Consider the following 11,959-nt stretch of genomic DNA (forward strand, 5'->3'; position numbering starts at 1 on the left):
ATTAGCTTCCCTACAGAAAATACACTAATCGTCACACATCTAGATGGCCGGGCGGGGTGGGTGTGGAGCCAGAGGTCAAACTGTAGAACCCAGTTCCTACATTTGAATATAAAAATTGAGTTTTCAAACAAAACTACACTACAAGATTACTGAATGAAGTACATTATTTACCTTCAGAGGTGAATGTCCCATTCAGTTGCCGTGATAAGTGTTTTGTTGTTGTGCACTATCCTCAAACAATAGCATGGTATTTTATAGCTGTAATAACTACTGTAAATTGGACACTGCAGTTAGATTAACAAGAATTTAAGCTTTCTGCCCATATAAGACATGTCTATGTCCCGGAAAGTTGTCTGTTGTTTACAACACTATTCTAGTCACATATCACATATTGAGCAGCAACCGCCCTGTATAAGGGACACCGATCCCGTGGAGGTTAAAGCTCTACTGAAGAATACACACATCTATTTATTTTACCCAGAAACTCAAAAAAACTTTTTGTTATGGCTTGCACATTTTCTGAAGACCCAAATATACCAATATTTCTTGAAATATGGTTGTTAAAAGCGAATAAATAATTTATGGCCAGAATTCTAATTGGTTGATCTCACACCGAGAACCAAAGGAGAAATATAAAATGGCGACTGTATAAACAATGAGGATGGTGAGATAGATACAGAAACAGATCAAGTCTACTTTGTTGGCAAAGCGATGGTGTCTAACTTTTTTCTGGTCTTGTGCAGCCATTTTGTTGAGAAACTTCACCACCTTCTGGAGGGGTGAATTCTTCTCTTCCTCTGAGGCTTTCAGTTTGATGACAGTAATATCAGGCCTGGATTCTAGACAAAGTAAATCAGAGAAAAAAATGGACAACATAATTAAAATAACATAATTAAATAAAGAGGTAAAAATGATTGACATTTTTGTAAAAACCATTCAGGACATAGTTTTCAGTGACAGATTAAACATCAAATGGAGAAGCTGGCCAGACCAGCGTACACACGAGACATGATGGTAACAAGAAAATATACTGGGAAAGATGTCAACTGCAAGCTTTAACTGCAGCTAAAGGGTAATAATTAAAAGGTTGTGCATCAATAAAATACAACTTGACTAGTTTATGGTGATTTAGATTTTTTAAAATGGGGTACCCAGTAAAACTGGTTGCAATAAGGTCATTATGACGTCATGGTCTGGTTATAAATGGTTGTATAAGGACGTTTTGTTAACGTCTTCTTTGGCAACCAGAAAAATATATCTTGCTCTGTGGGTAACTGAGATGACAGAAGAATTTAAAAGTTTACCCTCTTCATTGTCTGTGTCTTTAAGGAGTGAGTCTTTGGACTTGGAGAGGCTGCAGGGCCGGAGAGTGCCACACTTAGCCAGACGTGTGAGCACCATAGACTGCAACATGCTCAACACCAGGATGACCAAACAGAAACAGAAGTGCTTTCCTATGGAGAACAACAAGAGAGAGAGATGTGTGATTGTTATATGGTGGCAGAGAGGTGCTGTATACATGAAACCGATGTCAGTGTGTTGCTAACAGTATAGCTTCCTTTACTGTCCCTGTAACATACCGGGCTAGAAATAGTGATCCTCTGCTCACAAAGGATCACTGTTGCTGTTCAGGATCACTGCTCGCAAACACACGTGACCGTCCTCCTTGACAACGTACCAACCAATTGAGCTATAGAAATTTGATAGCTCCCTTGGCAACATTTCAAGCTAGCTGTGAAAAAAGCCTATGGCACGTTCTTAACTCTGTTACATACACACCCTTTATAACAAAATGCTGTTCCACGCAGAACACTCACGGATGATGGGGCTGCACTGGCCTCCTCCAGGCAGAAGATCCTTGAGGATGATGAGGAACATGATGAAGCTGAGAACCAGTGTAACCTTGAAGGAGATACGCTCGCCCCCTCCCAGCGGCAGGGCAAAGCTCACCACATCAGCCACAATGATCAGTATACTGGGCAGGACCAGGGACAGAAACGGGGTTTCGGACCGCATTTTCAGCGACACCTGTGAAGACAGATTGGTAGGCCAGACTGAAATAATTAGTTTTTCGAGCTCTTGCATCTAAACGTAGCATTTGTTTAAAATTGAAAGGGAAGAGCATTACACTCCAAAATCAGACTTTGTCAGATGTTTTCAGAACTCAAAAGAAGCCTAATGTCAATGAGTCCACATGCTTCACCATCGGTTGTGCAGATCCAACTATTCCTTAACCCCAAATGAATGGGAAAAGATACGCACTGCAAATCTGGAAATTACATAGTGCTCATCTTTTCCATTAATTTGGGATTGTGACATGTAGCTGGATCTACACAATAGATAGCCTGGGATGTGTATTTATGGATCTACGCAATAGATAGCCTGGGATGTGTATTTATCTCAACGGAACACTACTTATGAAAGGTATGAAAACATCAGATACATTTTTATTTAAGTGCATTGTATTTTTAGTGTGTAAATGTTGTTTAAGGTCTGCCCTAAAAAATAGGAAGAGTAAAGTATCTTTACATGTCCCACAAAACAAAACGAATTAAATCACCAGGGAGCACTCACTAACCCATAGATAGTTGCGATCATCTCTGCCTCCTTTAGCAGTGAGTTCCACGTTCTCGGTAAGCCAATCCCCGCGGTTTGTGCTAGTCTTGCTCACAGCCCCAAAGTTCAGGAACATACCACATCCTAGAAAGGCAGATATTTTATACTAGTTCACTCATTCAAAGATCATATACCATAGCTTAATACAACAAATCATTTGTTTTAAGGGTGTAAAGATATAATTTTTTTGTTCGGTTCATTTCTTGATATTTGACTCTCTTGTTTTGGTTTTATCTTGGTTCTCAGGAGAGGATGGAAAAAACGATCACATAAATAAATACAAAATAAACGCTTAAAAAAATTGATATGATAAGAAAATAAAGATGTGAACATTTTGATCCCTACTCCAGTGGTGGTCGCCTACTGTAACAAATATTTCAGAGCCACTTTGGTGAAACAACGTCACTGGTAGATCCATAAGAAGCTGTTTGATTCATCCTGGTAGGCATATCCAAACAAAACGTCTTTGTTTGGTAGTGTGTGGTCTCTGAGAGAAGTGCCACATTATTTGCAAAATACAATGTAAAAAAAAAAAGTTGTCCAAATCACCTTTAAGTACCAAACTAAATATGGAGTTGATTTGCAGGATTGCCCCAATCACTCCCATTCATTTTTTTTGGTTAGCAGTGGCTGAAGTTAGCTGAAGTTTGTAGTTGCTGTTCAGAGAAAACTGAACCACAGATTACACTTTCTCCTAGCCCATATACTACTTTCAGGGTGAGGAACCATCTAACATCAAGTTGTAAAATACTGAACTTCCCCTTCAAGTCTAGGCTAAAGCTTACGGGAGTAATCAAATAATAAGAATATGGGAGATTTCTAGAGTGTTCTTGCTTTCAGCATACACACTAATAAAACACTGACTCCTCTCATCCTGTCTCATACTGCACAGAACACAGTTTTTGTCTTTCATTTTATAACAGCCCAAGTCTCACATCTATCGTCATGCAATACTGCTAAAACCATTTACCCCCGCATTTGTCTATTTCAACCTACTGCCTTGAACTATACAACACATAAAAGCTTGCATTTGTTATGTTGTTTATATAATTTTTATTCGTGCTTAACTTATGAATTCACCTTATTTAATTTTGGGAGATACATTAGGCCTAGAGATAGTAGTAGTAATAATAATAACATGCCATTTAGCAGACACTTTTATCCAAAGCAACTTACAGTCATGTGTGCATACATTTTTACGTATGGGTGGTCCCGGGGATTGAACCCACTACCCTGGCGTTACAAACGCTGTGCTCTACCAATTGAGCTACAGAGGACCACCATTGTCTATCTTTATTATCATTTACAAAGGATGGTATAATGGTAGTTTTTTCCCTCCTGAAAACCGAGCCAAGAATCAAGGACTGAACAAAATAAAAATGTTTGTGAACCATTACACCCCTAATATTCACTGTATCCAGCCCACTATCCAGCACCAAAAGACACCCAAAGGCCAATTGGGTCTGCAGCATGATACACCGGCCCAAACACGTCTCTGTTACCACAAACTTGGAGGGAAGGAGTGTCAGGTACAATGATTTACAGTGCCTTCGGAAAGTATTCAGACCCCTTTACTTTTTCCACATTTTGTTACGTTACAGCCTTATTCTAAAATGGATTAAATAAAAATACAAATCCTCAGCAATCTACACACAATACCCCATATTGACAAAGTGAAAACAGGTTTTTATAATTTTTTGCACATTGATTAAAAAATACCTTATTTACATAAGTATTCAGACCCTTTGCTATGAGACTTGAAATTGAGGTCAGGTGCATCCTGTTTCTATTGATCACTCGGCCAAACTGAGCAATCGGGGGAGAAGGGCCTTGATCAGGGAGGTGACCAAGAACCCGATGGTCACTCTGACAGAGCTCCAGAGTTCCTCTGTGGAGATGGGAGAACCTTCCAAAAGGACAACCATCTCTGCAGCACTTCAACAATCAGGCCTTTATGGTAGAGTGGCCAGACGGAAGCTGCTGTGGGGGATTATTTTCAGCAGCAAGGACTGGGAGACTAGTCGGGATCGAGGGAAAGATGAACGGAGCAAAGTACAGGAGTGACTTCGGGACAAGTCAATGGATGTCCTTGAGTTTTCCAGCCAGAGCCCGGACATGAACCCGTTCGAACATCTCTGGAGAGACCTGAAAATAGCTGTGCAGCGACGCTCCCCATCCAACCTGACAGAGCTTGAGAGGATCTGCAGAGAAGAATGGGAGGAACTCCCCAAATACAGGTGTGCCAAGCTTGTAACGTCATACCCAAGAAGACTTGAGGCTGTAATTGCTGCCAAAGGTGTTTCAACAAAGTACTGAGTAAAGGGTCTGAATAGTTATGTAAATATGATTTTTCATTTTTTCATTTTTAAGAAATTTGCAAAATATTCTAAAAACCAGTTTTTGCTTTGTTATTATTGAATAACAGCTTCATACATGGATAAACAGATAGTCCCCCAAATAAATCTAAAATAAGTTTGTTCTGAAATGTCTGTCCTATATCTGAGCGATATAAGAAAGATCAGGAAACTATTATTTGTTTATATTGTTTTTTTACATAAACAGGTGAACTCCAATCAAGTTCTCAAGGATGATCAAAGGAAATTGGATGCACCTGAGCACAATTTGTAGTGTCATAGCAAAGGGGTGTGAATACTTACACTACTGTTCAAAAGTTTGGGGTCACTTAGAAATGTCCTTGTTTTCCATGAAAACATACATGAAATGAGTTTGAATAGGAAATATAGCAAAATGCATAGGAAATGTAGTCATTGACAAGGTTAGAAATAATGATTTTTAATTGAAATAATAATTGTGTCTGTCTTGTTTTGTATGCTTTGTACAAAATAATAAAATGCAGGACGACAGGATATTTATAAACGTAGCTCTTTATTAACTAGCTATAACTGGCATGTCCATGTGTCTCTGGCCATGATCATCTTTAGAATGACCTCACCACCTGGGTGGTCTTAACCAATCATAGCACAGTATGATATGACAGTAGAATGCATCCAATTACAATTCAGTATGCTGACACATATGAATATTACATCCCCCTTCTTTAAAAAAAAGAAAAAATATGTAGAACAACAAAGCGTTTCTTTTGAATACATGCTCTGTAGTTTGAACTCGAGGGGCTTGTGGTCTGATTCCACAATGACTTGTCGTCCATAGACATACTGATGGAAACGCTTACATCCGAACAGAATGGCGTACAGCTCCTTTTCGATTTGAGCGTAGTTGATTTCACAGTCTGTGAGAGATTTGGAAGCGTAGCCGATGGGTTTTCCTTCTTGCAGTAGCACTGCCCCTAGTCCATACTTCGACGCGTCCACCTGGAGTCTGAGCTCTTTGTTGGGGTCGTAGTAGGCAAGGATTGGTCCTGGTTCTCTCGTGATCAAGTCTTTCACTTTCTGGAAAGCGATGTCGTGTTGCTTGTCCCAGAGGAACTCACTGGACTGCTTTAGCAGCTGACGCAGGGGTGCATTAGCATTGGAGAGGCTGGGTGCGAACTTGGCTAAGTAGTTGACCATGCCAAGCACTGTTTCCAGCTCTGCGCGGTTCTTTGGTGGCTCCATGTCCTTTATGGCTGAGATCTTCTGCGGATCTGGCTTGATTCCATTCGCTGTGAGAAGATGTCCGAAGTAGCTGACCTCTGTAGCGCCGACTGTGCTCTTCTCGGGGTTGAGCCGGACTCCTCTCTCGCGGGACCTTTGCAGCATCGCGCTGAGGTTTCTGTCGTGTTCCTCTTTGGTTTGACCATAGACAAGGATGTCATCCACAATTGCCAGGACTCCGTCGAGGCCTTCGTACACCTCGTCGATCTTTCGCTGAAACTCGTCTTGGGCTGAGATAATCCCAAAAGGCAGGAGACGGAACCTGTAGCGTCCAAACGGTGTGTTGAACGTTGTGAGCTTAGATGACTCTTCTGTGAGCTTGATAGCCCAGTAGCCTGATCTTGCGTCCATGACACTGAAGTAGCGTGCGCCCGCTAGCTTGTGTGTGATGCCTTCTAGCGTCGGTAAGGGGTAATGGGGGCGTTTGATAGCCTTGTTCAAGTCTCTTGGGTCGAGACATACTCTGAGCTTGCCTGTACGTGGTTTCTCCACCACCACTAACGCGTTGACCCAATCCGTCGGTTCTGTAACCTTGGTGACAATGTCAGATTAATAAAATGCAGGACGACAGGATATTTATAAATGTAGCTCTTTATTAACTAGCTATAACTGGCATGTCCATGTGTCTCTGGCCATGATCATCTTTAGAATGACCTCACCACCTGGGTGGTCTTAACCAATCATAGCACAGTATGATATGACAGTAGAATGCATCCAATTACAATTCAGTATGCTGACACATATGAATATTACAGTGTCCTTCAAACTTTGCTTACGTCAAAGAATCCTCAATTTGCAGCAATTACAGCCTTACAGACCTTTGGCATTCTAGTTGTCAATTTGTTGAGGTAATCTGAAGAGATTTCACCCCATGCTCCCTGAAGCACCTCCCACAAGTTGGATTGGCTTGATGGGCACTTCTTACGTACCATACAGTCAAGCTGCTCCCACAACAGCTCAATAGGGTTGAGATCCGGTGACTGTGCTGGCCACTCCATTATAGACAGAATACCAGCTGACTGCTTCTTACCTAAATAGTTATTGCATAGTTTGGAGCTGTGCTTTGGGTCATTGTCCTGTTGTAGGAGGAAATTGGCTCCAATCAAGCGCCGTCCACAGGGTATGGCATGGTGTTGCAAAATGGAGTGATGGCCTTCCTTCTTCAAGATCCCTTTTACCCTGTACAAATCTCCCACTTTACCACCACCAAAGCACCCCCAGACCATCACATTGCCTCCACCATGCTTGACAGATGGCATCAAGCACTCCTCCAGCATCTTTTCATTTGGTCTGCGTCTCACAAATGTGCTTCTTTGTGATCCGAACACCTCAAACTTCGATTAGTCTGTGCATAACACTTTTTTCCAATCTTCCTCTGTCCAGTGTCTGTGTTCTTTTGCCCATCTTAATCTTTTATTTTTATTGGCCAGTCTGAGATATGGCTTTTTCTTTGCAACTCTGCCTAGAAGGTCAACATCCCGGAGTCGCCTCTTCACTGTTGACGTTGAGACTGGTGTTTTGCGGGTACTATTAAATGAAGCTGCCAGTTGAGGAACTGTGAGGCGCCTGTTTCTCAAACTAGACACTCTAATGTAAGTTTGCTGATGTTGGGCCTCTGTACGCCTATGTAGATATTCCATTAAAAATCAGCCATTTCCAGCTACAATTTCCATTTACAACATTATCAATGTCTACACTGTATTTCTGATCAATTTTATGTTATTTTAATGTACAAAAAAAAAGATTTTCTTTCGAAAACAAGGACATTTCTAAGTGACCCAAAACTTTTGAATGGTAGTGTATGTAAATTAGATTTCTGCATTTCATTTTCAATAAATATGCAAACATTTCTAAAAACGTTTTCATATGGGGTGTTGTGTGTAGATGGGTGAGAGAGAAAATATATTTAATCAATTTTGAATTCAGGCTGTAACAACAAAATGTGGAATAAGTCAAGGGGTATGAATACTTTCTGAAGGCACTGTACATCATCGGTCAGGAGGGAGGACAGTCAGGGAGCATAGAAAATTCCAAAGACGACAAATAAACTGAATTGCATTATATACTGAATTGCAGTAGGCTATACAGATTTTAAAAAGTTGTTGTTGTTTTTGGTAACATCTTGTTTTTCATAAGATCTTTGGTAAGTAATTGTGTGCAAGAGCCATTTAGCAGACAGAATGAGGCTGAAATTATGCACTTACCCCTAAGTGCCCTGACATTGATGGCGATGGGGCAGAAATCCGAAGCGAAGGGGTAGTTGTACAGATTGACCTCACAGCCCACCACAGTATTCATGATGACCATGTGCTCTATAGTCCCGTTGCTGTGCACCAGCAAATCCTTGTTGCCGTGCTTTATCGTTGTTTGCACTCTAGATATGAGGTTGAGGACAGACAACTGAGGATTGATCTACTGAAACTGTCCCACCTAACCATTTAGCTACTCAAAACATAAATACTGTATCTCTAATTGATTTCTGTAGATCTTTCACTCACTATTTAGAAGATAATGTTATAAAAGGAATCAAGAATAAATTTAACATAGGTTATTGTATTCTGTTGTAAGTGGACTCACCCATTAGTCACATGGAGATCAGGAGTCCAGATTTTGCTGACAGGCAGGACCACCATATCATGATGATAGACTGATGTGTCCCATGATAAGTCAGGGTCTTCCCAAGACTGTAGTTTAGAATCATAATCATGAGTAGTATTACAAAATGTCACATTTACTTGAATGTCTCATTGGATTTTTTATGTGTACGTACCAACATAACTTGCAGATGACTCTCGAAGCGGAGGCCTTTTGTGTCCTATTAGGAAGATAATAAGTAAGGGATGAATGTCAACATTCTGTACATTACCTTGGAAAGAAACGGTGGAACATGTGTTGTTATATTGTTGTAAGTATGTTGAAGAGAGGGAAAGATGGAATTATAGGGTCATTGAGGTTGGTTGGGGGGGGGTTGAAAGGGATTATGGGGATGGGGAGGGTCTATTAGAAGTTAGTAGGGCTCTTTTTTATTTTCTCAGAAGTACTGAGTTAGGTAGGAGGATTTAGAAATGTTGTAACCCCGTGATTGACCACACACTCCAGCACAATAGGTGGCGGCATTCACCTTTTAACGTTGGTTTGCGGACCGCCATTATATCATACAAGAAGAAGAAGTTTACCTTGGAAATAATTGACTACGCAGTGGGACGAGGTGGAGCGAAGTCCCCTTTTAAATTTTTCCCGCTTATACCACAGTTGCCAAAGAAAACAATACTAAAGCACACATTTACTGGTAGAAATACTATTTTTTTCGTTGATTTTCATTTTTATAAGATAATTCATACTTTCTCATATTTTGGTTGCTAGAGACCCAGTCGTTCGTTCTATTTGTTGTGCTCGCTGGCAACCTTCTTGTCCCTTTCTTGCTAGTTAGCCAACTAGCTATGGCTAACACAGTCACGACCTCTGCTGCCAGAATAACAGCAAAGTAGATGCATTTGCATTTGTTAAAGCTTTTTTCTATTGGCATTAATTTGGATACATCCATAACAATGAGCTGATCAAGCCTGATTTTGCCTGGCATAGCTAGAAAAGTTTGCCTTTCCGTCAGGATGCTCGACACTGTTCATTACGAGGAGATCGCATTGCATATCAAACACTCCTTGTTGTACCTGCGTTTACAATGTATCCAATTTCGGTTTGTGTGGTTGTTGGTTTAGCTTTCTGTAACTTTGTAGCAAGTACGGTCTGCATGTGTAGGCACATAATGTGTCATAATCCAGATATATTTTCCAACTGTCCCGATATATTTTTCAACTGTCCCGTTAGCTGGTTTTAATGTCCATTTTAGAATGCCATTTTAGCCAATTGTAAATGAGTATTCAACAATGCTGTGGTATAATTAATAATCACATAATGATACAACTGTCATTAGGTTATCTCTGAAACTCATCACATTGTACAAAACTCAATTGAAAGGAATAGAAAGGGACTTACGACAGACAGAGTTTCGTACACTATTGACGGCACACTGATATTTGAGATGCATGATGGAGACTGTGGCTGACTCAGAGCTTCTTTCGCAATCAGCATGCTGGCCAGACATCGACGTGTCGTACAGGATGGTGTGGCAGTGTTGGATGGTTGGTTTGCACTGCCTGTGTTGGATGGTTGGTCTGCACTGGCTGTTTTGGATGGTTGGTTTGCACTGGCTGTGTTGGATGGTTGGTTTGCACTGGCTGTGTTGGTTGTTTGGGCTGCATTGGATGTAGTAGTGGATGTATTGGATGCATTGGCTGGAGTCATTTCACTAGCTGAAATGGCTGCATTGGATAGAGGGTCTGCTGCAGATACTGTGGAACAAGAGACAGGTATTTAATTTCAGAATAATACATTGGATTTATATAGCGATTTTATAGGAACCAATGATGCCCTTCCAATATTTCAACAACAACCATACAATAAATAACAAACTGAATCTAAATGAAATGGGATAAGGTTTTTGCATGGCTTCATAGTAGCATACATACTTTAAGAAATTAGGAGATAGGAATCTCATTGGTCACTGAATGGAGGAACGTATAACGCCCCGCCCATTAGAGAATTGCATTCACGCTGTCATGCTGTGTCACGCGGTTGCTAAAATAATAGTCACGAAATCCCTTGTAGAAAGTCAAGTTATGAGTCTAGAAACTGCTTGTATTCTTAAAAAGTACGTAATGTCACGAATCAAAAACTAAAACAAGTTAAATATCTCAGATCTCTGAAAATATTTATAATGTTGTGCTTCTTTTTCACATCATTCATGCTAATGTTGGGTTTTTGAGCTAATGCCCAATTGACTCCCATTCACTCCTTGAAGGAGTCCACTCCTTGTCCTAGATTTACCCAGAATGCCCATTGACAACGCATGGGCAATGTACACAATGGCCGTTAATACGAATCAAATGGAGTTTCCCATCTCCCCATTTAGAGTATTTCTGAAGGCTTCATAGTAGTGACTCAATATCTGTGAAAAGTGATCTAAACCTGATACTCTATCACTAGTCTTTATTGCTCCTGATTTAACGCACAAGTGGGCACTGGAAAACAACCTACTACGTGGCCAGCTTTTAGTGCAAAATGTTATACAGCTTCAATACACTTAAATGTATATGAATGTTTTATTTCTAATTGTTTTCATGGTTTTCATGACTTTAATAATATAGTCTGTTTGAAAGGCAATGGGCTACATTGCCCAGCCCAAGCAGTGTGCCAAAATGGGACGAGGCAGTTTTTCAAAAAACATGTTTTGAATATTGCAGCTTGTGATAACCGTGTGTAACGCTTGTTTCACAATGTTTACTTCATATCTGCTAATAGGAATGATAAAGATGATATTCTTCTAGTGCAATTTTTGCCTGTTTTAAGAAGAGTAAAATGGAGCCCAATGTCTTACCTGTTAACAAGAGTAGGGAGAAGAGACAACATTTCAGCTTGCTGTGGTCCATGGGTCTCATCCCTGCACGTCCTCCTGTCACAAAGCATATAGAGTCAGTTGGACATTGGTATACAGTCTTAGGAGAAATTAAGACGAGTTTCCTCTAATGAAACTGTTAGAAGAAGGACTGAAAACCTACCTTTAGCTGCTTAGTGATCACCACTTGCCTTCTCCTGTCCTCTCTAGCCAGTAACACACCTGGGATGACCCTTATAAAGGCTGCTCTGGAACATTTTGTCACAGCAGTTTTCCA

The 11,959-nt window shown here is 40.5% G+C and overlaps 1 protein-coding gene across 1 annotated transcript; it reads right to left on the minus strand.

Annotated features, from left to right (window-relative positions):
- Positions 1 to 579: 579 nt before the first annotated feature.
- LOC311103246 (5-hydroxytryptamine receptor 3A-like) lies at positions 580 to 11,725 on the minus strand (the record flags this gene model as incomplete). Its single annotated transcript, XM_084144785.1, has 9 exons — positions 580 to 803; positions 1,305 to 1,454; positions 1,818 to 2,028; positions 2,579 to 2,700; positions 8,435 to 8,604; positions 8,808 to 8,914; positions 9,001 to 9,045; positions 10,224 to 10,465; positions 11,665 to 11,725. The coding sequence occupies 9 exons, from the start codon at positions 11,723 to 11,725 to the stop codon at positions 580 to 582; spliced, it is 1,332 nt and encodes a 443-aa protein (XP_084000911.1).
- Between the last annotated feature and the right edge of the window lie 234 nt (positions 11,726 to 11,959).

The sequence above is a fragment of the Coregonus lavaretus genome, assembly GCF_964263955.1.
Source record: "Coregonus lavaretus genome assembly, chromosome: 28".
NCBI lineage: Eukaryota > Metazoa > Chordata > Actinopteri > Salmoniformes > Salmonidae > Coregonus > Coregonus lavaretus.